Raw genomic sequence first — 27,093 nt, 5'->3', positions numbered from 1 at the left:
GTTCTTTGTAAGCAGTACGGCTGTTTTAGTTTGGTTTCTTGTGACTTGTTGGAGCATTAAAGACCAGACTAAGATGCAGAAAATTCAAGCTTTCTATAAAATCTGGAGAAGTTTGGACTTATTTTGCAGTTCTTAAAAATACAGAAGAGGACTAGTGCCTCATAAAAAAGCTAACTTTTTTTTTAATGAGAATTTTTTACTTTAATCTCAGAATTGTGTTTTTTTCTCTCAGAATTCTGACTTTAATCCCAGAATTGTGAAATTGTTTTTAGCATTCTTTCTTTAATCTCAGAATTTGACATTTTCTCAGAATTTTGACTTTAATCTCATAATTCTGACTAATTTTTATTCTATTATTAATGGTTATTGTCATGTCTTCCTATTTGCTTCCATTTGCCACTTTGCTGATGACACTGGTAAATTTCCAGTAAAGGATATATTGTTTTTTAAACTTAGAGATTTTCAAATAGTTTTTTTTTTAATCCCATTATTTATAACGTCACTCCAACAAGTGATCCATCTATTAACCTTCCACAATATTCTTCTACTTACAAACCAATGACTAATTTGGAGTATGTTACATTAAGATTTTTTTTAAAGTAACCATAACTTTCAGGAATCTCACCTGACAGGTCAGGCTTTTATATTTAAAAGTGTGAATGTTTGCAGGAGGAACAGTCCTAGAGACCGGGAGCAGGCTCTCAGAGTGATGCTCCAGGTGCTGCAGACGAGCGAACATCCCGCCCCGGACATGTTCTGCCTCTGTGGTCGGATCTACAAGGACATTTTTCTCGACTCGGACTGCAAAGACACTGTAAACAGAGATAATGCCATACAGTGGTGAGAAAAGACTCATTTTGAAAATGGTTCTCATTTCTTCATAGAATCAATTTATATGTTTTGTTTTGCTTCGTCTTCAGGTACAGAAAGGGCTTTGAACTGCAGCCCACTCTCTACTCTGGCATCAACCTGGCTGTCCTCCTCATCGTCGCTGGCCAGCAGTTTGAGAGCTCCATTGAACTGAGAAAAATAGGTGACATGAAATCCATTTAATTTATTTCCTAGAGTCACAGAATCTGTTGATTTTAAGCATACAAGTTTATTTTGAAAGCTGTTTGTCTTTGATGGCAGTTTTTTATTTGTGTGAATGTTCAGCTGTGTTTAAAATGGTTTGTTAGACTCTTTATGTTTTTGGATGCAAAAGACGGTCACTAACTTGACAATAAGAGGATTTTTAGTAATTTTACAATTATCTGATTTTAGTTTGCTGTACAGAAATGTGGTGAATGTAAATGTCATGAATGTTATTTACCAACAGAAAGTCGCAGAGTTATTTTAGTCATAATCTGTCATATTTTAAAGTAGTCAACTGCTCCAAATAGGTAACCAAGATAAAAAATAAAATAAGCAGAACAATTGTCTTTCAGTTTTTACAATTAAATTACATTATTAGAGTAAAAATAACTTACGGACTATCTCCACAATTAGTCATAAATATAAAGAACAAGGACAATTTAAATGTATTCATGTTCCTTCTATTGAAATATGTTATTTTACCATTTGAAATGATAAATATATTTTACAACTGGTTTGGCTTTAATAGCTTTCAAATTTGTGTATTTGAATTTGTCATTTTCTCTAAAGCAATAAAAGATATAATTAAAAATATTCTTCTTATACCATTTCTACATAAGGGCAAATTCATAAATTTTAATTGTATAACAAACTGCTTACCCAAAGTTAGGTGAAGCACAAATTTCTCTTTTAGAGATTCATATATAACTCAATCTTAATGTATTAATGTAGAAATCTTACTTGATGTTTTCTTTTGTTGAAGTGTCATTTGTTTTGATTTTCTTGTGTTTCATAAATAGAGCTGTCAGGGTGAAAGTGGTCAGCATAAAAACATTTTGCAGGAGATAATTTGGGCTAAATCAAACACAAAGTTGTGTCTTCTTCTCAGCAGATTAGTGGTTTTATTAACTGTTTATTTTTGTTTTTAGGTGTGAGATTAAACAGCCTGCTGGGGCGAAAAGGTTCCCTGGAGAAAATGAACAACTACTGGGACGTGGGCCAGTTCTTCACCGTTAGCATGCTAGCTAGCGATATTCCCAAAGCTACTCAAGCGGCTGAGAAGCTGTTCAAACTGAAGCCACCGCTATGGTAGAGCCTCACATTACAGTAGAAACAGTTCATCTAGTTTCCATTTTCTATAGTCAGAGTTTCCTTGCATACAGACATTTCTGATCGCAAGTTTAGTGAGGAGGAAAATAGTTAGGAAAATGCTAACAGTATCAAAGTTTTTTCTAAGCTAAAAAAAGGGAGTTTTTGGAAAAAAAATTTGTGGATCCTCTACAAACTTCGGAAAAGGTGCCTTTTAAAAGCTAAAAACTCAGAAGTGGTGTAGTTAAATAACTTTAACAGTTGCATAGCAGTTACTACATTTGTTATGCACGTAGTAAATCAATTCTGAAAGTAGCAAATGAAACAGTGTTGACTGTGTTTTAGGGCCATTGTAGATAGAAAAAACAGCAGGAAAAGATTTCTGCCAAAAAACATGGACATTTTAAGATTAATCTCTGAAATTTAAAAAAAACAAAAAACAGGGACATTTCTGGGCTCCAAAAGTTGAAATTTTGAGAGAAGAAACTCAGAAACTTTAAAATTAATCTCAGAAATCTCTAAGAAAAAACATGGACATTTCTGAATTAGAAAATGTTTCCCTTTTGAAACACAGAACATTTTCAGAAGTCAAAAATGATAAACCTTTGAAACTCACAAATTTCCAAGTTTTTTTCTAGAAAATTTCTGAGATTTATCTAAAAAAAAAAAAAAATCAAATTTTTGACTTTTCAAGCTCAGATATTTTTCCCTTTTTTTTGCTGTGTACAGTGGCCCTAATACACTGTTATAGTTGTAGGATATCAAATTATTTTGTTTTTGTAAAACATATTGTATAGGCTATGGAGTTTCCACTGAAAGGAGCTTCTAGCTTCTACACTATTTGGAGATCTTTATTATTATTATTAATCTAAGTAGTCTTTATATTCGGCATTTTTCACATTATTTACTAATAAAAGTGTATATGACTTAAAGGCGCTTGTGTTAATGGAAGACCAAACAATATTTATGCATTTTTTTGCAGTAACAGTAGTTTGGTTTTACCAAAACTACAAAATCAGTTTGTTTTCTCCCGAGGCTGAGATAAAACCCACTTGGTTATCGAGAAATAACAGAATAGTCCAACTCAAGAAAATCATTCCCAATATACGCTGCATTTTACTTTTACTGTAACTCGCCATTAGATATTCTATAACCAACATTTTGAGGATAATGGCATGCATTCAGAGGAGATTACTGATGCTCACTGGCCTCATTAATTTTTGATTTGTTTAATTGTTTCCTTTCAGGTATTTGCGGTCAGTGGTGCAGAACCTGCAGCTGATCCAGAGGTTTAAAAAGCAGGCGGTGGAGCATTCGCCCCAAAGAGAAAGACTTGACTTCTGGATGGACATCATCGTGGAGGCAACTCAGGGAACCACCAAGAGACTGCGGTTTCCTGTACAAACAACTAATACATAAACTTAAAATACACACGTTTTGATATTTAAGTTTTAGATTTTAAGGTCTAAATATATAAATAAAATTGATTATTATTATTGTAATCCCTACTCGACCTAACTGTGTAGCAACAGATGTTTAAAATTACGATGAAGTATTATTGCAATACTGAGAAAAAAAATGTAAAAATAAAATTACGAGAATAAACTTGTACAAGAATAAAGTCTTAATATTAGAAGAATAAAATTATAATGTTGCTAGAATAAAGTCAATATTAGAAGAGAATAAAGTCATAATATTTTAATATTATGACTTTATTCTTGTACAAGTTCATTTTTGTAATATTGACTGTATTCTCTGATTATTTTGTCTTTATTCTCACATTTTTAAACTTTATTCTCATTCAACTTTATACTTGCAATACTACAATACATTTGTATTGTATGTAGTCATACTAATTTTGGGAATAAAGTTATAATTTTACAATAATGGTCGTACAAATATGACTTTAGTCTCATAGTATTTTGACTTTATTGTAATTTAATGTAAAAATTTTCTTAGCGTGTCATATAAAATAACATAATAAATCCTAATATTTTTGTGTGTTTTGTTATTTTGTAGGTTTTGATTTTGGAGCCAACTAAAGTTTACCAGCCTTCCTATGTGTCCATAAACAATGAAGCTGAAGAGAAGCATGTTTCCATCTGGCATGTCTCTCCTGTTGAAAGCGTAAGAATTATACATATTTTAAATTATTACTTAGAGATTCATCACTTGGTAAAAATTTTTGTTTTTTGCTACATTATCATACACCTTGGTTTCAGTATGTGTTTATTTCAGTTTCAATTATTTTGGATTTCAGCATGAATTACAAATTATGTGTTTTAAACTCCACAGAAGGGAATCCATGAGTGGAACTTCACTGCAACGTCCATTAAAGGCATTAGGTACGTACAAACAGCTCAGGTCGAGTTAATTCATGAACGTGATGAGTGTGGTTGTTTTAATTTTACAGTGAAACTCCAAAAATAACATTTATTATTATAGATTCCCTTTACAAGAGAAAAGCAGCCTCTTAGTTTTGACACCTGCATCCTGGAAATGTGTGAATAATTTCCAACGTGTGAACTGAATGCTGATTTTGCCACCTGGAAGTGCAGGTTTAATTACAAGTTTGGGCATCCTGCCATGTGACCTAACCACCTTACAATCCCCTCCTGCATTTTTAAAACAACAGCTACATAAGCAGTGCAACCTGAGATGATGCTAACACACCTATAGATGAACTCGGAGTGAAGTAACAGAGAAAATGTGACTCATGATTGTTAATGGTAACTTAACCAGGTGAATTCTTTCTCTTTGCTGCTGCACGTTTTACAAAAATCTGATCTGACATGAATTAAGAATTTAATACCCTCCCCCATCTGTTTTTTTCCCACATTATCCTTGTTTTTCTTGTATTTTTCAACTGATGCTTAAATTACATTTTCTGTTCGCTCCGTTTGCAGTATTAGCAAATTTGACGAGCGCTGCTGCTTCCTTTACGTCCATGACAACTCTGACGACTTCCAGATCTATTTCTCCACCGAGGAGCAGTGCGGTCGGTGAGGACACACACCTCTAGATGTGTCTGTGTAGGTGTTTCTGCTTGCAGAGCATATGCAAGCTTTGCAAACCTTTTAAACCACTACCTAAAATCTTAGCCGGACTTTTTGTATTCTTGTCCAATAGTTTAAAAAAAAACAATTTTCACACTGCACAAATTTTATTTCAGATCTTTTGTCAATTCAGGTTTGAGGCCCCAAAAACACTCCAGAGCGGTTAAAGTAATTTCTCTAAGAACAATGTGTCTGCAAATCTTTAAAAAAATAATCTTAAATTCATGTATGTAAAACTTAAGGCCTTAAAATGTCTTAAATTACTTGGAAAAACAACAAGTTGGCCTTAAATACATGAATCCCAGGTTTTAAATATAGTTGTGATAATACAATTTAATCTAACATTTTATGTAGTTTTTATTTTTTCCTTATTCTACTGTCTTTTGTGACTCAAGACAATTGTGGCTACCGCTAGCTCGCTGCTACCTAATGAGCTATCTAGTAAGGATAAAGCTTGCTAGTGCTATTTCATTTCATATTCTATGTAGTTTTATTTTTATTCTTTGCAAGGCTTTATGGTACCGTCTTCTGTGACTACCTGAAGTTGCAACTACTGCTCGCTCGCTGCTAGCTAACTAGCTAGCTAGAAAAGGTGAAACTAGCTAGCTTTTTTATGTCCATCATGAGTAAGTTCAAATTTATCAGCAGTTTGCCAGATGATGTTCATCCTCGCCATTGGCTCACTTCGATTTATTTATTTGCGATTTTCTGTTGTGATGCAGGTCGTAAATTCATTTTATACTGGTCTTAAAAGTCTTAAATTTAAGTTTGAGAAACCTGCAGAAACCCAAAAGAAACTTGAAAAATCCAGGAGAAAACAAAAAAAAACCTGATGGATGCCAATATTTTACCCCATATCTCTTTAAGCATCAGTTTGTTATTTATTTAGCTCTTTTTTCTTATTTATACAGCAAAAGAAATGTGAATATTGTTATAAAAGTGACAAACTTCTGAAGCCCTTCCAGTCGAAATATATGAAGACTTGCATGAAAACCTGGCAGCCTGAAAGCATGAAAATAAAGGAATGAGAGATGACTTCAGTGTTCTGCACAGTATTTTCATTTTAAACTAGAGTCTAAAACCCAAAAATAACAGTTTTAATGTGGGTTCATGTGGGGGTGGATCAGGTTCTGCTCCCTGGTGAAAGAGATGATCTCTGATGGTACAGGAAACGCTGTGGAGCTGGAAGGAGAGGGGGATGGAGACACGCTGGAGGTCAGTCTGTGGCTTCATAACTGTTATAAAACAATGTTCTGCTGGTGCAAGCTGCTTGTGTTTATGTCTGTGTTTCAGTATGAATATGACACGGACGAGAACGGAGACAGGGTGGTGCTGGGCCGGGGCACTTATGGAGTGGTGTATGCTGGGAGGGACCTGAGCAACCAGGTCCGGATCGCTATTAAAGAGATCCCTGAAAGAGACAGCAGGTAGGATACCGGCCCAATTTTTAAAAACTGAATCTTTTAAATGTAACTATTATCAATAAAGCTAAAAATGCAAAATAAATCTGACATAAAAAGTAATGATGCACTAACATCGGTATCGGCCAATATTAAACAAAATTTGTTTTCATGTTATTGTATTTTGTTTCTGGTTGTTTTCTTTCCCAATGTGTCTAAAAGGTAGATAAATGTGTATATACAGCTCACTGCACCGAACGCCATTGAAACATCCTGGTTATTCCACCTAATATTGATTTCTGAACTCTTCCTGAATTAAAACATTAGTATTGTTGTTTCTAAATAAATATGAACTTGTTTATTTTGATCATTTTTCATTATTTTGACCATTTCTGCAAATAAATACTAAATATTTGCTTGTAACTTCAGAGACATGTCAGTATTCACAGAATAAAAGAACAATGTTCATTTTACTCAAACATAAACCTATGAAGAGTAAAATCAGAGAACCTGATCATTTTAAATAGTCTCTTAATTTTTTCCAGAGCTTTATATAATGTTGGTAAATATCGGTTATCGGCCATAACAGTAGTATTAAAATCGGATATCGATATCACCTCAAATTTTCATATTTGTGCTTCATAATAAAAAGTTGTTTTAATCTCGGAAGATTAAAGTCAGTATTCTGAGATTAAAGCCAGATTTTATTTTCTTTTTTGCAGTGGCTCTAATCTTCTTTCGTAATAATAAATGCAAAATATTAGGAATGCACTGATTTACTGGCGCCGACTTCCTTAATTTTTGGAGGTCGACTGATATTTACATGTGAAGCTGATCTTATCTGACGATTTTATCTGCCTCTGCAAAGGTCTAATGACCAACCACAGCCCTCATCAGAATGTTTGCAGTCAACAATAGTCGCCCCACTGTTGCCAACTCAGCGACTTTCTTCCTACATTTAGCGCCCCAGTAGGGACAAGGGTTTAGAAAATGGATGGATGGATATACATTTTAATATTAAATTAAAAATCAAAATGCATTTAGTCTTTTTCTCTTCTTCCCTTTCTGTGATTCAGATACTCGCAGCCACTTCATGAAGAAATTGCCCTTCACAAGTACCTGAAGCACAGGAACATCGTTCAGTATTTGGGCTCGGTTTCTGAGAACAGATACATCAAGATCTTCATGGAACAGGTGCCTGGAGGTACAAATCTGCACCGTAGAGAATCTGTTGCCTCACCTTGAAGGACAAACACTGTTAGATCGATTCTTATGAAACAAGGCGACCCCTTTAAGCTTTCAGTTTGTTGGACATTACTTGTTTTTATTTTCCAGGAAGCTTGTCTGCTTTGCTGAGGTCAAAATGGGGACCTTTGAAAGAAGCAACGATCATTTTCTACACCAGACAGATCCTGGAGGGGCTGCGGTACCTGCATGAGAACCAGATTGTCCACAGAGATATAAAGGTACCAGTAGTCAAATACAAAACGGTGATAAATATGGGTTAGCTTCAGCTCATCAGCAGAGAGAAAGGGAAATACGAACTGATTTTATACAGTGGCAGGTTAATGATCCAGCTGTGTTTCCAGTACAAATCTGAGCAAAACTTTGTCTGTATTCCACTAATGTAAAAAAAACCACAATTTTATAATTGCAGTGTTTCCATTAGAGAAACACAATTAAAATCACACATGAATAAGTTTGTTTGTGTGTAATAAGAAGAAATCAGCTTTTTTAATTGTTATATTTCCATTAAGCACATTTTTTTTTCAAAATGTCAAATTGCAGAATTATATGGTGAATGGAAACGTAGCTTCTGATTTAGGTTTGCCAAATTTTTAAGAAGCTCTTGTTAAATACTTCTATCTGTCTGAGGGATGTGGGAATTACCCTACATATTTAATAACTAAAGTTATTCTGGTTTAAATTTGATATTAAAGTTTTGAGAACAATTAATTAAAGAGTTCCCTGATTTATTTTAAGGTAAGTAAAATATTTATTTTAAGGTAAGTAAAAATGGTAAGTAACCTATATTTTATCTTTTACAGGGAGACAACGTGTTGGTAAATACCTACAGCGGCGTCTTGAAGATCTCTGACTTTGGAACCTCGAAACGCCTGGCTGGAGTAAATCCCTGCACAGAAACGTTTACAGGTAGCCTGCAACTCCTCCTGTTATAACAGAAATAAGACAGAGGATAGAAAACTAGAAACCAGTAAACACAAGAGTTTGTATTATAAGTTAATTTATTTTAGGTGAAATATTGTTGATCTGCTAACTTTTTAAGATAATAAACCTCCTACAGCTAACATCACTGACGCCACTCTTAAACATGAAATATAGCATCTGTAAAAAAGACTAACATATGTAAATAATAAAACCTAAACCTACATTTAATCTGGTTTTTTATATTTAAAAAAATATAAAAAACAAAATGTTTATAATGTTTATTATTATAAACATAATAAATTGGGTCAATGCTGGTAAAAAGATCCTGGGAAAGTTTAAGCTGCACTGCAAAAACACAAAATCTTAATTTTTGGTTTAGTTTATAGTGCAAATATCTTAATACACTAAAATATAGGATCCTGATATTTAAGTAAAAAATTTCTTAATATTGTTTTAAAAATTACTGGTTCCACTGGCAGATTATTTCATTTATAACATGTTTTTATCTGGTAGGGGAACTAATACTTTTTAATTCAATATTAAGGAATTATTGATTCAAATTCTCTCGTGAAAAGTTACTTGTAAGTTAGTTTTGTCTTATTCAAGTGTACTAAGATATTTGTGCTAGAAATTAGATAAAAATACTTGGTAAAATTTTGTGTTTTTGCAGTGTTACAAAAATATTATTTAGATACAAGATGTTTTCTTTAACAAAGAAAGCATAAAAATAACAGAACTACAACCAATTTTACTTTACTGTTAAAATAAATATGTGAAAATATATTACATTCTTAATTTAAACCAACAAATTGACTCAAAAACTTATACGTTGGGCTACACAGACAGCAATTCAGTCTGCAATAAATAAATTGAGTCATTGAAATGCTGCTGTCTCATGCTATGAGAGTAAATATCAAATGACCCTCCAAATGTCAAGAGCCTCTATCAGCCTCTATGGAAACACTCAAGCATGCGAGCGTGTGTGGACATACACATTCATTGGCCATCTGGCCTCCTCCTGCAGCCACAGAGGTGTGTAATTAGATTAGCTAATCAAGCAGAGGCAGAAGGGTGTTTACCTTTCATTAGCAGGTCTGTTGGTCTGCTTATCTGTTTCTGCTGCTCGTCTCCCGCGGCTCTTTTTTATGGCTGTTCCTGTAAACGCGCTCTGAACTTTGGGATGCAGGGAAGAATCAAGGAGGAAAAATGGCCGTCTTTTTATGCTAATTATCTCATCTGGTGTTTGTTTGTTCACCAACTGCATTAACCACAAACAAAGAAATTCAGATTTAGACCAGAATTAAACCTAAACTGTCCTAATAACATCAATCTCCTACAATACGGAAATAGCCGTTTTTTTATAAATGAGTTTGGTTTGTTGTAGGTACTCTGCAGTACATGGCTCCAGAGATCATTGATAAGGGCCCTCGAGGCTACGGCGCCCCGGCTGACATCTGGTCTCTGGGATGCACCATCATAGAAATGGCCACTGGGAAACCTCCGTTTCACGAGCTCGGAGAGCCACAGGCAGCCATGTTTAAGGTAGCTGTGTAGAGTCACCGTCTTTGAGATGCTTCCACTCCCTGTTAATGAAAATGTTTAAAAACTAACTTTCTGTTGCAGGTGGGAATGTTTAAAATCCACCCAGAGATTCCTGAATCTCTATCTCTAGAAGCAAAGTCCTTCATCCTGCGCTGCTTTGAGCCCGATCCTAATAAGAGACCCATCGCTGCAGATCTGCTCAGGGACATTTTCCTCAGGCAAACCACGAAGGGCAAAAAAAGCAAAATAGCCTTCAAGCCATCAGGTGGGAGACAGATAAACACCGCGATCAGCTGCAACCTCAACCACATTAATGTTGGGCAGTTCAGTTGCGTCAGAAACATTTGCTACATTTCTATACCTTTATTTTTTATGCTAACATGTCTCTCCTGCATGTTTGTGTTTTCAGACTACATCCACAGCGTTTCCATTCCAGCGCAGCAGCAGGGCGAAGCTGCCGGCAGCAGCAGCAGCGAACACGGCTCAGTGAGTCCAGACTGCGACTCCAAACATGACGTTTTCTTCCAGAGGAAGAGAACCTCTGGCTCTGAAAACCTCAAAACCTCCAGCTCCAACTACCTAAGGTGAGGACAGACTCAGGTTACATCACAAAGATGCATTAGATACCAGAATACCTGAGGTAGACCTTTATGTAAACTTTAAAAGTGACCAAAACTTGTTCAAATTTTTGGAAGTTTAATTTATTATTATTTTTTTGTTTTATTATTATTATTATTATCTGTAGTCTTTGGCTGCTTTTTGTCATTTTTTGGGCCTGACAATGACAGCCGTCACAGTATATATTTTGCGTTTACTTAAAGAAACACAGTTGGAGTCAAAACGGTACGCGAACGGGGGAAAAAAAAAGGTTTAAAATTTGAGTAAAATGAAAAAGAAAGTCAAAATAATTGTTGCATCATCATTCAGCTGATTAGCTATTACAAATTCATATTTCAACAGAACTACCAATGTCTGGACTTTTCTTAAATTTATAAAAATAAAGAATTAAAGCCTGATCCTCACAGGAATCCTCCAGCTCCTCCATTCAGTAAATAATTGTGCTCATGTTTCAAGGCCAGGTGGAGTCTTTGTGCTCTGCTGCCTTTTACAACGTCAGTATAACGAAGCTTGATTATTTTGTGATCCTCAGCTGGCGGCTGTGTACACACACATCGTGTGTCGTCCACAGCGCCGTGGGGTTGCGTCCAGCCGCGCTGACTCATGCTTCCCTGCACTTCCCTGGGCACACACAGTAGCCAGGAGAGGATTGCATCTGCAAGTAAACTGAAACCGAGGCTGTTGTAAATCATCTTGTCTTGCAGTGTCCCAGACGAGAGTTCAGTCTCAGAGGACCGCAGCGTCCCGCCCTCACCGGAGGACAGGGACAGCGGCCTCTTCCTCCTGAAGAAGGACAGCGAGAGGCGAGCTATCCTCTACAAGGTCCTGAATGACGACCAGGAGAAGGTCATCTCCAACCTGAAGGAGAACCACATCCAGGTCAGTGTGGGGATGAAACATGAAGCCAACGCAAGGCCCGCGGGCCAAATACTGACCACCGTAAAGCTTTACGTGGCCCAGAGGAACCTGGAAAATAACAGTTGTATGCTTAAATAATATTTTATCAAACAAATGACAGCAGTTTACAACGGAAGAGTATTAGTGCCACAACAAGGACATTTTTTTCTCAAAATTCAGACATTTTTTTCCCTCCAAATTTGGACTTTTTTTCCTCAGAATTTACTAGAATTATTCCGACTTCTAAGATTAATAGTTTGAATTCTGGGGGGAGGATCAATTCTGGTTAAGAAAGTGAAAATTCAAAGAAAAACAAAAATCAGAATTCTGGGGAAAAAATGTCAAAAAAAAAAAAGGTCAAAATTCTGAGAATTCTGAGAAAAATTCCACCTCTGTGTTGACCAACAGAAAGAATTTTCTGACAAACAAAACATGTTTTATATTTAGTAACATGGGGGGAAAAAGATGGTGCTTTCTTAAATAACCACTAGGGGGTGCCACAGTTCTTTTTTAAGAGTACTGCCATCCAACCCGTTTAATTGCATGAAATTCAGGCTTTACAGTGATGTTTGTTAGTCAGTAAGTAATGTATTTTACTGCATTTCGTTTGTTGACGTAAACTTGTGATTCCAGGGCAGCGAGGAGCTGCTGCTCTCTATGGAGCACATCAAGCAGATCATCTGCATCCTGCGGGACTTTATTCACTCTCCGGAAAGACGCGTCATGGCGGCCACCATCTCCAAACTCAAACTGGATCTGGACTTCGACTCTAACTCCATCAACCAGATCCAGCTGGTGCTTTTTGGCTTTCAGGACTCGGTCAGAACCAGCGCAATCTCTGGGATTAGCATGAAACATCCTGAGATGATAGGAAAAAAAAGCTTAATATTGCATTTTTAAAAACATGTGAGGGGCAATAAGAGGGATGGGTGTGATAGCTAGATGCAATGTTTGCTAAGACTTGCTAAATCTGGAATTTCTTGGTTTATTCAAGATTGCAGACATGTGACATGTTTATATTTTGCAGTATTTTGAAAGTGTCTGATTCTCCCAGGTGAACAAGGTTCTGCGAAATCATCACATCAAACCTCACTGGATGTTTGCCATGGATAACATCATCCGCAGAGCCGTACAGGCCGCCATCACCATCCTCATTCCAGGTGGGAGAAGTTAAAACTCCTGCAGCTTTCTAATGATGAAATCTAGATATTTCCTCCCCAGTATTGCACTAAATCATGTTATATTCTTGTCTGTAGAAGTGAAATGTGAGTATTTTACCTGCAGTGTGTTTGGAGAGTAATGAGGGAAATTGTCATTGAAGAGTCAAGCTAACAGTAGGGTTAGAACATTTAAACTAGAAAAGTACGGGACCAGAACTACACCTGCTGTTGCTTGTAGTAGCAAAACATCCCAAGGGACCCATCAGCAGTGGTTTAAAAGACCAAAATTATGATCTCAAGAAAGTTTTACAACTTACAGTTGACTTTTTAATTGCTTCATTAGCAATGAAAATGACTGAAATTATTGTTAGCATGTCATATTTGGCTGATTAAGTTTATTGGTATGCATCATCAGACATGAACTTTACATGCAATGAATGTTTTGCACATTGGCCGTATAGATTTATGCAACAATTCATATTTCCCAGGAGGAAGCTTCACCCCCAGTATGAGAATCAGTGATCCAGAATGAGAGTCAATGAGAGAGAAAATTGTTTTCCAGTTAAACATTGTAAAATGTTAGTTATTTACAATAATGTTAACAGCTTAAGCTGACAGCTACTCAGGCTAACGGCTAACCTGGCTAATATCCAACTTTAGCAGTATAGCAAGCTAGCAGCTACTAATGCTAGCAGCAAATGTGTTTGATATCCAAGTTTAGCAGCATTTCAAGCTAATAGCCAAACCCGACAATGCAGTTCAGAAATTGTCTGTTGAAAAAAATATTTTTTTTTATCATCCAAAATCTCTTAGATTAAAACTTGATGTTGACTGAGGTTGTATAGAAAGAAAGGAAGGAAGGAAAGAAAACTAATTCACACTTGACTTCGCTCCTCTCAATCACACATCCCAAAGTTTTGCACTTGACTCAACAGGCAGTTACAAAAAGCAACAACATGAAGCTAAAATGTTAAACAAAAGCTAAAAACCAGGGAGGTTACATCACTAAGCCAGTGCAAAGACAATATTTAAATAGTATATAAAGTTTACATTGGGTTCAGACACAATGTCTGTGGGGTTGGGTTGTATCTTTTTAAATTTAAACGTTGCTCTTATTTTCATTCCTGTCGTTCTTTGGGGATTAATAGAGCAATGAGGGATAACGTCAAATTCACCATGCAGTTCTCATTAACTTAAGTCGTTTTAAAATAAACAAACCTTCTGAGTGATGGAAATGTGAAACACTCTGAAACATTTACTCAGCCTACCGAACAAGTTGTGTATTCTTCTAGGATTGATTGATGTTGCCAGTAAAATGTGGATAAATACGTCGGTTTTATGGTGTAACGTTTGACTCCAAATGGCTGGTTTTGGCCTCCAGAGCTGCAGACCCACTTTGGACCAGCCTCGGAGTGTGAGGGGGCAGAGAAGGACGACGAGGTGGATGAAGAGGAAGCCGTGTTCAGTCCCGTTTTGGCTCCAACCTCGGACGAGCCTGGAACCACGCCGGACCCCGTCCTCAGCAGCACCAGTACGGTGAACTCCAGCCACACCGAGGAGCATCAGCGCTCGCATGTTCCTCTCGGCGCCCAGCTGGGGCGGCTCAAGCAGGAGACCAACAGGTACGCACAGAAAGCACGAGCTCCAGGTTTCGCAATGAGGTGGAAATGGCAAAACGTCTGTCGAAACTTTTAACGGAAACTTCTACAGATAATCTCAAAGCAGAAATATGAGAAAAATGCTTATCTAACACAGAATGTGAATGTCAAGCGTAGGTAACAAACACGCCCAAAAGCATCTCATGAATGTACGAATGATGCAGTCATGAGATGCAGTGTGACGCACAGAGCCGGCCCAAGGCATGTGCGAGCTAAGCAGCTGTTTACCGACCCGACACAACGAGGGGGTTCCCAAGAGCGTCATTTGATTTGACTTTGCGGTGATAAATTGCATGTTTTTCACATTTTTCTTCCCAAATTTTACAAACAAAAGTTATTAAACTTGCTAAATTGTTTACTGTAAATTCAGTGTTTGTGTAGGCCTGTCACAATAAGCGATAAATTGATTAATCGCTTGATAAATAATTTCCATTTGCATGATTTACAGTGCAGATATGCGTCTGTGTCTAGTAAATTTTTGGTTAAAACACATCCTCCTCCTCCTACTGCATCATTTCATGCACCAGGACATACACAAATATTGGTCTTTTCCAGTTTCTCAAACAAGATTCATGAGTGTTTAGGTATGTTAGAGAATGGGAAAAACTTTTTAGACATGTTTTCAATTACGTCTTGAGACATTAAAACCCTGAAATTGAGTGTAACAATGTGTCTTGGTATTTGGAAGAAGGGCAAAAACAACTCGTATCCTCATTTGCAACAAAGATTGTATCTTTTAACATTATGACAACTTTGTTTGTAATGAAACAGGACAGTTTTGATTTCATCAGGATGTGCAGAAGCTATAATTAACACTTCAGCAGCATGAGGTGGAAAGAAAAACTAAAAATCTTCGTCCTGTACTGACTGGCATGAAGCTGATGGAGAGAAGCAGAAACTTTTCCCTTCGGGACATTTAGAAACAGTTGAAGATGAAAGATACACTGAACCGTTTGTTGGGGTCTTCCAAACTTTAAATGTATTTTCAATGTATCAAATTAATTTTAGTTATGCCTTAAATTTGTACTGCTTTTCTGTAGACTTTATATTGTATTTGTTTGAAATTCATGATTACTAAAGCCTAAAATATTCAATACCTTGGATTTTTTCCCTTCAGAATAAATATTTTTGTAGCCTGATTAGGGAATTAACAAGAAATAAAACTTTTTTTTGTTATCTAAAGTCATTTAATATTTAATGTTAAGTGTGAGTTACCAAGCTGGCCTTCCTAACCCATTCATTCATGTAGATGTAAAATTTCCATCACAATCGTCTCAAAGTCTCAAAATTAACTCTTTGAAGCATGAAACTCCCATGTCCTTCATTCAGATTCAAACAATTCAAACTAAATTTTAAATAAATGCCTGAATGGAAAGAAAAAGCTCACTTGGTTGTGCAATATTTGTCTTGCTACTGCAGCCGCAGACTGCAAAACACCAAACAGCCACATCTTAGCAGTTAGGAGTTAATTATATGGTTTGTATTTGCTGGATGACAGTTCATAGCAATGTTTTCATGTTGGAAACACTTTAAGGCAAATTAAAACTTAGCTGAAATATAAAACATTGTGTGGTTAACCTGAGAGAAGTGATTCATTTTTAATAAAACAGTTTGTAGGTCGTGTCTTTTTTGGATACAGAGGATTGCATTTGCATCCTGAAGTAGAAAAATATTGATGTATTTGACGTAAAACATGTATTTCTGCTTTTTTCACTCAGATGTTTGTGTCAGTTTTTGGTTTCAGGTTGTTTAAAAATCTACTCCATGACATGGATGAAATAAAAATGCACCTGGTGTTGATTTTTTTTTTCTTTCTTTCAGGAAGCGGGCTTGTTTTGGTTTTGAAGGAAATATTTTATGAAGGAAGATGATAAATGTAATGGTGTGTTTAATGTAACAATGTTTCCTGATGATACAAACCTGTACTGACAAGTTGTTTCACACAAGCCGTCTTTTGTTTCGGTAAAAGGAAACTTAGAAGTTCGTTCCGTCCCGTATTCCCTGGAAAATAAAACAAAATCGCTAATACATCATGATATGTGAACAAAGTTTGTGGAAAATAAATAAAACAAAGGCAACTTCTGATTTTTCACCTATTATTCGGTTTAGTGGAGGCGACCCAAAGTGGAATAGTTTGCATTTTTATCATCGTCTCCTTCAAATTATTGTTGGAGCTCTTGGCACAACTTTGTCTTCCTCCATAAAGAGGAAGACAAATATCTCTTCTCCTACTTGAGTAAAATTTCTGGATTTTCTTCCTACTGAAGGAAAAACAAAAATTCACCAGCCACAGACACACATCTGCAGTTTTTGTTAAAGTTTCTTAAGTTTTTTTTATTGAAAAAAATATATTTGGAAAAGTTTTCTTTTGCCAGATTTTGCTTTTCTTTTGTTACTTGTATGATTTATTGTCATTTTAGTTGTTAAAATACCAAAATCTCCACTTAACTTTATATTTTGGTCAATCTGATGATGTAATTTTTAAATATTAAATGATAATTTGATCAGTTTCTCAGTACTTTTTACTATATGTTAAAGTAGTGCTACTCTTTCTACTCTAACTTGACTAAAATGTTTGGGTCCTCTGCCTCTCTCTGGTTACACGCGTGGTGTTCTGGTGACACGTGGGCTCGGTGTGGCTGCAGGTTGCTGGAGGAGCTGCTGCAGAAGGAGAGGGAGTACCAGCATGTCCTGAAGGCCACGCTCCAGCAGAGGACTCATGACTTGGAGCTGATCCGAGTCAGGCACAGACCTCCAGGTGAAAACACTGACTCACGTTTAGTGGCACGGATAGGTCTTCCCTTCATATTTATTGTTTTTACATCCTGTGTTTGCACATGACGAGTTAACGGCTGCTTTCCGTTGGCCTGAACACATCCTTGTGGTGACATAAAAGTACAATAAATTCCTAACCAAATTATCCTCTTTGCACCTGCCAAAAATCTAATCTTGTACACCTTTATAGAAACATAGACACGTTTAGCATAGCATAACTTATCATAGCATTTTATGCTAACAAAGATATTGAGACAACAGAACATCTAAAGGTTTATTAGTAATTCTGACATGGTTGGGTTTTTTGGGTTTTAGAGGGTTTCCTCACTTGATAGTCCTCGGTTTGATTTGGGACCAAAATTGCAACATTTATTACATTTTCAGCTTACAGACTGCATTCTGTCAAACTAAACGCTTTGAAAAAGCTGTTCCCGTCTTCGCCTGGTGGGGGCGCTGCAACAAGAACCACTGAAGGAAGAAACAGAAAAACCTCCAAAGAAGAGACTGAGCACAACTTCCTTCGTCCAAAATGTAAACAAAAATGGCGTAGCGTCAGATTTTAGCGGTTCTCTTTTGTTTTTGGCAAAAGACCATGAGCCATTTCTCCAGCTGGAAATAGATATGCACGTTTATTTTGGTTGTATGTACCCAGAATGCCCTGCGCTTCAGTCCACTTCAGGGTTTCCCCCAGAAAACTTGCTAAGCAGGGTGATCGGGGCGCTAGGACAGTCATTCATCCATGTTTTTGAGTTAAAAAATGTGTAAAGTTGACAGGAAATTTGAAAATATCACTTGATAGTTACGCATTATTGGAAGACTGGAAGATTAATACCTAAACACCAACTATAAAGTCCTAAAAAAGGCAATGATTAAAAAAACAAATAAATAAGGCTAAGCCTGGTGGTGGCACAAGTAAAGTCTGGTGGCCCCCCAGGCTTATAATACACTGTGGGAAACCTTGCACTTCCTGCTTTTGGAGCGGTTTCTGGTCCACTTGGCGTTCACATATGCATTCAAACCACACCAGAGTTCACATCAACCGAACTGGGACCGAGATGGACCAGAGTTCACTCTTTTGGTCTGCATTAGAGTTCGATTCCACATTCACACCTCTACAAACGAACCGAATTTTCTAAGCAAACAAACTAAAACGCCCTTAGTCTCTGTATTCACTTCAGAATGCACTTCCTGGAGAAGAAATGCTGGGACCAATAAACCAATCAGAAGAAGCTTTGCGAAATGGATTAAATGATCTTTCTAATTTTTTTGTTAAACATTTCTTGTTTAAAAAAAACAACAAAACATGTAACTTGTTGTTACATTCAAAATGTTAAAACTGTGTTGTGTGGGCCCTGCAGGAGGATTTGGAGAACAGAAATATATTAAAACAATTAAGTAACACCAATTGATTTAAAGTTTGGGAACAAATTGATCTTTCAAAAAGACAATGCCCCTGAGCGACAAGAAATTAGTTACAAAATGGTTTATGGTTAGGCCGTCGAGCTCAGTCCTGCAGGAAACGTGGGCCGAGCTGAAAGGGTGTGTGAGCAAGTCGAGCTTGTAAACCTGTTTCTGTTCCACCAGTTCTGTCAGGAGGAAACGGGCAAAACTCCAACTAACTATCAGGACACGCTGCAGGGATTTGATCCAAGTTGCACAATTTAAGAGATATATGTGAGATTTTTATGTGGCCCTCTAGACTCCATTACATCAATAAGTCCTTCCAGTTTTTCCACAAATCTGCAATATTCACACAAAAAAACTAATCTTCTGTTTTTTACTGCAAATTTTCTCAAAATTGGTCAAAAACATTGAGTTTATGTGACTTCTGCCTCGGCCTTCTGATGGTATAATCTGTAATTTATACAGCGAGCGATAATGTCGCTGTATTTGCGCTATATATTAGCTCAAATATCGTAAAAATTCCCAAGTGCTAATTGCTAAGAGGATCTAACTATTGATATTTTAACAGTTTAATTGGTTTTATCAATATATTCTGGCACAACTGGCCCTTTAAGAGCATTCAGGTTTCTGATATGGCCCAAAATGAAAATGAGTTTGACGCCTCTGCTTTTAGCAAATAAAAAAAAAACAGAAATTAAAGATTTAAAGATAAATTAAGAAGAAAGTAAAGTTTCTGTTTACTGTTTGTGCTTCATGTTTCAGACGTTTCGCCTCCCTCCATCCTTCATGGCCCAGCAGACCACGAGCCGGACAAGCAGCTCACTGATTGGCTGAAAGAGCAGGGGGCGGACCCAGACACCATCGACAAGGTAGAAGACCAGCAGGAGTATTTGGGCTTTTTCCTGCGCCGTTACTGCAGAGTCTGATGGTGAACTTGTGTTGCAGTTTGTGATGGAGGAGTACACACTGTCTGACATTCTGAGAGAGGTCAGCAAAGATGACCTCCGCTCTCTTCGTCTACGGTATTCACAAATCTTTTATTTTTTTTTTATATCTTCAATAGCATTCAGCAGTTTAGCAAAAGCTAAAAAAAATTTCTTGTGTTTTTTTTTTCTGTGTTAAAGATGACTTATTATGCAAAATTCACATTTAGAACGTTTTTATATTTTCATTTGGGTTTTTAACCAACAACTTAAAAAAAAAAAAAAAAAATCACCCCGGCAGTTTTTGGCATTAAAGTTTTTTGGTGTTTAGAAGAAGAGCCATTTCAAAAACCTCCTGATGGTTTAGTCACTTTCTACAGGCACCGCACCGTTACCTAGCAACCGCAGCGAAGCCCAGCCCTGTTACCTAGCAACACAAGCTGAGCTCCAAAATTCTTTGACTGTCACTGTGCAAAAAAGCACAACAAAATTTAAAAAGATAGCAACTCTCAACGGCAGTGCAAACAATTAAATAGATAATAGTAAATAAGTATTTTTAAATGAATATAAAAAATATAGTACACACATTCATACAGGATGTTAAGAAAAAAACAAAAACAGCTGTGCAATGGCTGCTGGAAAAGAAAAGTGTTTCGTTGTTGACTTACCATCCAGAAAACACTTGCTACTTTGATGCTGGTTGTGCAGGAGGCTACACTTTGGCTTTTCAAAGATGTAAAGCAGTTGCATAATTGTGCATCTTTTTGCAGACATTTTCACATGTGAGTGTAAATGTTGAGCTGCGGTTCAGCAGCTTATTTACATTTAAAGTGCCCTAAAACATCTCATTCTGAAAAGATCAGATTAAAATCTCATTATGTAAGAATAACTGTGGAAAATAATTGTAATGAACATGTTTTGTTTAACCTATACACCTATCCTAATTTCTTCAAGGCAGTATAACGGGTCACCTTTAAAGCCTAACATTCACCTTAGAGATTGGGTCAGATAATGTTTTTTTAAGTTCTCTCAGTTTAGAAATACTTTGTTTTATCTAAATAAAACAGATTCTCAACAGAAACACTTGTACGGTTAAAACAGGTGGGAAACAAAGTTTAAAATCTTTCCCTCCACTTCCAACTTTATGATGGTCTATCACATAAAATCCCAGTAAAACACACAGAAGTTTGAGTTTGAAGCTTGACAAAATGTGAGAATAGTATTTTAAGGGACCTTAAGTAAAACAGTTTTAGTTGTATTTCTGTTTTGAACTGTTGCTTTCCTCCCGCCCAGCGGTGGAGTGCTGTGCCGGATCTGGCGAGCCATTCAGCGGCACCGAGAGCGAGAGAGGCTGACGGCTGACAAACACTCCAAAGGGGACGTTTAGCTACGACTTTAACTTCTGAGGAAGTGATGCGCACATCGACACATTACCAGCCCCGCATGGCCGTTTGTTTTTCTCCTGCCTGTCTCCTCTGTGCCTTTCCACGCTGTCGTCTGTGGCAGACCGAGTCCAAGCAGAGTCCTGACTGATCAGACCAAAGCGCCTTAGTGCGGGCACTACTGTATGTATTTCCATGTGTGTTCCTGTGTTGCCACAATGTGTTTGTGCTTCAGAGCTTTGAAAGATTAGGAGTTTTTACATTTATGGAAAGATGCAGTCAGTTTTTTAGTGTTTATATCAGCTCTGAAAGGCTGGAGTGGTGAGTATTAGACGTCTGTGGTTTGGCCCCTTCAGAGAGTTCTGGTACTCTCTGGAATTTTTTTAAAAATAACAATAAAAAATGCAACTTTTTTTACTTTCTTAAAAGTAAAAATGATTACTTTTACAATATTTTTTTGCATATTTGTTGAAGCTATCACTACATCTTGATAATGAGACAAAATCTGTGAAAAAATGTAGCTCTTCTGCCTTTTCCCTGTGCAAACTAGAATCAGAGCTAGGAGGCGGGTGTTAGCGCTGTCAATCACCCTCCATGTGGCGCTGCTCATCTTTACCTTGCTCTCTACTATGCTGCAGCTAGCATAGCCTGCTCTGAATGCTAAGGCTAGTTAGCAGGAGCACCAATGATGGCGGATGAACAGTTTTTCTGGAACTTTAACATTTAGTAGAGACTACATGTGGTTGATTGACAGCTCTAAGACCCGCCTCCTGGTTCTGATTGGTTGTTTTTGGTCAGGAGCGATGAATTTCGGCAGTAGTAGCAGATCTTTTCACAGTTTATCTGTCTCATAACAAACTGTTACGACAAGTTGACAGTTTTAACAAATATTTTAAAAACTTTTACTAAAATAAAATGTATGTACTGCAGCTTTAAGGAGAATAATTTGACATCCAGCCACATATTAGTGGCTCAGTTTATCTGCAGCAGATGTAACTCAGCCAAATGTTGCATTTTGTTTTTTGAGCCCAGTAATTTGCCAGAAATCCAATCAGATGTTTTGCTGTACACAGAACGAATCCTTTCCTTAAAAATTAACTCAAAATGTTCTGACTTTCACCTTCACTAATTTGAAGAAGCTGTTTACTGTCAACACGTCTTTGTCACATGATGAAAACGAAATACGCTTGCTGACGTGTTTCAAACACCTTTAACTGAAGACACTTTTATGTTTCAGCCGTTCATGTATCATGAAAGAGAAGTACATCTTTCAGTCAGTGTTCTGGCTGTTATCACTCAATTTGCTGCCATGTAAAACAAACATCCTGAGGCGATTTTGATTTGATCTTTGGGTAAAACCACAGAGTTAAACACAACTAACCACATCCAGATACGGTGAGTCAACCTGCAGCCGTAAAGTCATATTTAATTAAACATGTTGAGAGATTTTAACTGCCTATTATCACTTTTATGTTTGTAAAATTAGCTAAAATTTATTAGCTAAAATTGTCCTTTCTCCTTTTTTTATTTTTGATGTTGTACATTGTTATTTATCTGCTTTGCAACTGCAATAAACTTGTGAAAGTTGTGAAAATAATGACTTTCTTGGTTTGTTTATCAAAGTTTTTGTCACTTTCAAAGATAATTTGATTTGTAAGTTGTGATGCTTTGAGCATATTCCTCAAGTTGAAAGGATTCAGGGGCCAAAATTGTATGTTTTTCTCCAATTAGAAAACGCTGAAATATCTTGGTGAATTATTTCTTTTTTTTACCTGGACAACAATAAATAAAATGTAATATTTGCTTTGCTTTGCCATTTAGTCCAGATGTGTCAAACTGAAGGCCCGGGGGCCAAATCTGGCCCACCGTAGCTTTTCATGTGGCCCTCTAGACTCAAAATAACATCAATAAGTCCATCCAGGTTTACAACTAATCTGCAAAACTCACACAAAATCAACATATTTTTTATCTTTACTGCAATTTTTTTTCCAAATTGGCCAAAAACATTTGGTCTAAGCTGCCTCGGCCTTAACTCGATGATGAGCTATAGTTTGTGAACAATATGGCAATTAATAAAAAGTCACATTTAACATCTTATATTTTACACATTTTTCTAAATTAGCACCACAAAGTCTGTGAAAATCTTGGATGGACCAATCAGTGTGAAAAGATGTTCAAATAAAATATTTAACACTTAATGAAGGCTGAAACAAACAGCTATTGATATTTTAGGAGATTAATGGGTTTTATCAATACATTTGAGAACAATCAGATTTTTGATTTGGCCAAAATAAAAATGCGTTTGACGCCCCTGGTTTAATCATGTAACTCCTTGCGCTTATTATTTTCTATTTTTTGAGTCTTTAAAATGTTTTTAGGTTTTTGTTTGCAGTTTTATTTTACAAACCTTTGCTGTCTTTAGCCAAATTTCATGGATGGGTGTGCCAAAGTGTGATTTTTTTTTTTTTGTACCCCTCCAGGGGGTCTTTTGTGGGCGCTAGTGTCCCTTTTACGAAAGTAGGCTGACAGGAAACGGGGAAGACATGCGGCAAATGTCGTCGGGTCCGGGAGTTGAACTTGCGACAGCCGCGTCGAGGACTCAAGGCCTCCAAATACGGGTCGCGCTAACCGCTACGCCACCACGGCGTGCCCACCAAAGTGTGATTTTGAGTAAAAACTCGCTTCATGTTTGTGGCATGACGTATTATGAGATAAAAGTAAAATTGAGTTAAACGTTTGTGTTGTACTCATCTTAAGGAAGTTACAAAAACCACCGCCGGGCCAAACTTCTTGAATTGCGATCAACGGCCATTCAAAATCAACCCAGGGACCACAAACGGCCCACGGGCCGCTCTTTGAACACCCTTACTCTATAGTGAGTGGAACATAAACTGGTTCTGCTTTAAGCTAAAGCATTTTAATAATCTGTTTTCTGAGAACTGAGATGACAGGTGGCGTCTACAGCTGTCAGCTCATGGGAACAAACTGTTTTTCTTCTTCTGCTGTTAAATATGAGCGCCTGCATGTTTGAGCATAGCCTGCATTCTTTCCATCAGCTTTGTTGTCGGCTCAACGCTCCAACTTGTTTACACGACTGTCTGACATTCCCACTGCAGAAGGAAACTTAGACGGTTATGAGGATTTAATTGTGCTAATAGTTTTTATCTTGTCTGCAGGCGAGCTGAGCATTAACTCCCTTCTGTTTAGGCGCTCGACTGGATCACTAATTGCTTCTATTTTTTACTTTTGGTAAACAACACATTCAGGTTTACACAAAAAATGGATCTGCGTCTTTTATAAATAGCTAAAACCTGGCAGGGCGTATGGAAAATTTCTTCGTGGGATAGTTAGGAGGTTTCACATTCTTAATATGGGGTTTGTAGAGTTCATAGTCATTATCTTACCTCCAACAAGGAGCTTTTTGCATTAGAAAAACTCCAAACTAACACTGTTATGCACTTTTACACAGCAATTACACTGGTATTATTGTGTTTACACATAAGTCTTAAATTGTTTACTCTGGAGATAATGTGTATAATGCAGCTACGTTCCCAAGCAGGGCAAGTTTATTTACACCGTTCATACAAGGTAATTTAAAACCATGTTTTCTTTTACGGGTAAAACAAAAACTAGCAGGTATTTAATCCTTTCATGCATGAATTATGATCCTTTGTGTCCGAATTTTTTTTCCATTTTTCAAATTTTTTTCTTAAGGCATAAAAAAGGTAGGAAATTTTTTTTGTAAAAATATTTTTTTTATGTCATCAATTGTAATTTTGTCCAAATACAAAGTTGTTATTTGAAAAATACATCAGTAGTATTGTTCCTTAGGGGTTCTCTGATGTCACAATATATTTTTTACTTGCAAGAGTCGTCTACAGTAGAAGGAGGGACCGGGTCAGTTCTCATGCTTTTTTGTCTGTCGGCCATATTGGATTTAACAAAAATAATTTCTTGCATTTGCAGCTGATGGCCAGTAGTTGATGGTATATTTTATGATGCATTAGTGTCCACTTCAGTGGTCTGTGTGCATTTATAACATAAAAATCCACAGGAAGCACAAGAAAATGGCTTTTAGATAGCTGTCCACTGTAGTGACCACTATGCATGAAAGGGTTAAACACAGCTATAGAAACACCATTCCAATAATCCAAACAGAAAAGAAACATTCTCATTATTCTGCTGTAGGCCCGGATTATATGGCTGAAAAATGTATCAGGATAAAATTGTTTACATTACAACGACATATGTAATGTTGTTTTGCTCAGATTTTACCAAGTTTTAAATGATTTAGATCACCGATGTTTATTGAACAAGGCCACAGCAACAATGTATGAAAACCCAATAAATGCTCCTTCGCTAAAAAAATAAAATAAAATTTTGAAAAATTGATTACATTAAACAACTCTTGAGTTACGTTCACATTGGAGCCTGAAGTGACTCAGTTCCATTTTTTCTTTGCCTTTATTCGACCTGAATCTGATCTTTTCATGACAGTCTGAACAACACAGGTCGGATTTTTTCAAATATGACCCGGAGCAGGAACCCAGGAAATGTGGTTATAAATTTAACATCTGATCTTTTTATTTATTTATTTTTAGTTTATTTGGCAGGGACAGACACACATCGACATAGACAAACTGAACAAAACAGCAGTCCCATGTTTGCGTCATAGTGCTAATTCGCAGCACTTGTCCCTAGATGGGCTTTTAAAAAGTACTTCTAAAAGTTAAAATGATAATCATTTAAAATAGCACAGCATAACGTTGACGACATCCACAAACAGTGAAACATCAAAAATGGGTACAGTTCTGTTTTTGACATAACCAGAGTTGTTTGTTTCTTGAACGTACTAAAACTGGTTACAGACTTTAAATCAACAGGAAGTGAGTTAAAACTACAAATCCTCTCAAGGACAGGAGAGCACTTTGAGCAACAGCGGTTCTTCGAAAGGGGACCTTACAATTTCCGTCTGAAGCTGCTCTAGTAGATCTGCTATTGCCCTGCAGTCTCTGTATGCAATTGCTTAACGGTGTAGGTGCATATCCACTTAATCCATTTTCAAATGAGACGTGAATCTGAAGAGAAGGACCTCCTGCAGCAAACAGAAAGAGGCAGGGACGGACCACTGTCAGCCTCATACCTTATTTGGAAATGGGACCATTGCACTCCGGAAGTGAAGGGGGCGCTATTTCCTATATTATATTATATTTATTTAGTCGTATCTTTTCGGGCCTGCTACTGCCTCTAGTAGCGTGGAGGTGGTAACACAACTAATATAATTACATTACTAAATCAGAATACTTTTATTATTTACTATTACTTTCGGCATTACAGGAAGCGTAAAAGCTAAATTATCTTATAAAACACCACATTTTTTCATTTTCTTTAGGATGTAGAGCTAATTAAATGACGTAAACAATACTTTTATGCATTTTAAATAATATATTTATTTCTCCATCAGTTATAGGAAGAACAAAACAAATAAGGAGACATGAAAAACAATATGATCAACTATAATAACAATACAATTTGCAATGTATACGTAAGAAATTCAATTGAGCAAAAGCCAATAACGATCAAATTAATTCGGTACACAGCAGAATAACAACCCAGGGTTGATTTTTGTTGTCGGTTTGAATTTTTCAGATCGGGCTGGAAGGAATCCCGGCGTCGTGGCTCAGCAGAACCTCACGGTCCACCTCCATGCTGGCGCACGCCAAGATGGCGCTGTCCCTTTGTTGATGCTTTTTGTCAGAATCTGTGTGACTTTATCCACAACAACGCAGAAGCACAATTTATGCTGTTATGGGAAGATGTCTTACTTGGCCTCACTAAAAGCTCAACAGTTCAGAGTTTCTCATAAATCCTTTATTGTCACTAGCTAAATATCATATTCATTGTTCCAGGTAGGGGAAGCCATGCCTTGCTGCATTTTACAATGAA

The 27,093-nt window shown here is 36.8% G+C and overlaps 1 protein-coding gene across 2 annotated transcripts in view; it reads left to right on the top strand.

Moving 5' to 3' along the window:
- The window catches only part of map3k15 (mitogen-activated protein kinase kinase kinase 15), a 33,353-nt gene extending 10,618 nt beyond the window's left edge, over positions 1-22,735 (top strand). For both annotated transcript variants that reach the window (XM_023326676.1, XM_014473908.2), the window contains 23 exons: positions 670-840; positions 921-1,033; positions 2,004-2,163; positions 3,411-3,561; positions 4,183-4,290; positions 4,459-4,508; positions 5,070-5,165; positions 6,347-6,434; positions 6,513-6,646; positions 7,696-7,823; positions 7,955-8,085; positions 8,668-8,773; positions 10,173-10,330; positions 10,412-10,595; positions 10,740-10,914; positions 11,653-11,827; positions 12,479-12,664; positions 12,900-13,005; positions 14,387-14,627; positions 17,309-17,421; positions 19,605-19,711; positions 19,788-19,864; positions 21,059-22,735. In XM_023326676.1, coding sequence (XP_023182444.1) covers positions 670-840; positions 921-1,033; positions 2,004-2,163; positions 3,411-3,561; positions 4,183-4,290; positions 4,459-4,508; positions 5,070-5,165; positions 6,347-6,434; positions 6,513-6,646; positions 7,696-7,823; positions 7,955-8,085; positions 8,668-8,773; positions 10,173-10,330; positions 10,412-10,595; positions 10,740-10,914; positions 11,653-11,827; positions 12,479-12,664; positions 12,900-13,005; positions 14,387-14,627; positions 17,309-17,421; positions 19,605-19,711; positions 19,788-19,864; positions 21,059-21,152 — 3,052 coding nt within the window. In that variant the 3' untranslated portion in view covers positions 21,153-22,735. The remainder of the gene's footprint in view (positions 1-669; positions 841-920; positions 1,034-2,003; positions 2,164-3,410; positions 3,562-4,182; positions 4,291-4,458; positions 4,509-5,069; positions 5,166-6,346; positions 6,435-6,512; positions 6,647-7,695; positions 7,824-7,954; positions 8,086-8,667; positions 8,774-10,172; positions 10,331-10,411; positions 10,596-10,739; positions 10,915-11,652; positions 11,828-12,478; positions 12,665-12,899; positions 13,006-14,386; positions 14,628-17,308; positions 17,422-19,604; positions 19,712-19,787; positions 19,865-21,058) is intronic.
- Positions 22,736-27,093: the final 4,358 nt, after the last annotated feature.

This window comes from Xiphophorus maculatus, chromosome 21 (genome assembly GCF_002775205.1).
Source record: "Xiphophorus maculatus strain JP 163 A chromosome 21, X_maculatus-5.0-male, whole genome shotgun sequence".
NCBI classification, from domain to species: domain Eukaryota; kingdom Metazoa; phylum Chordata; class Actinopteri; order Cyprinodontiformes; family Poeciliidae; genus Xiphophorus; species Xiphophorus maculatus.
This window is presented reverse-complemented; position numbering and strand designations above follow the sequence as displayed.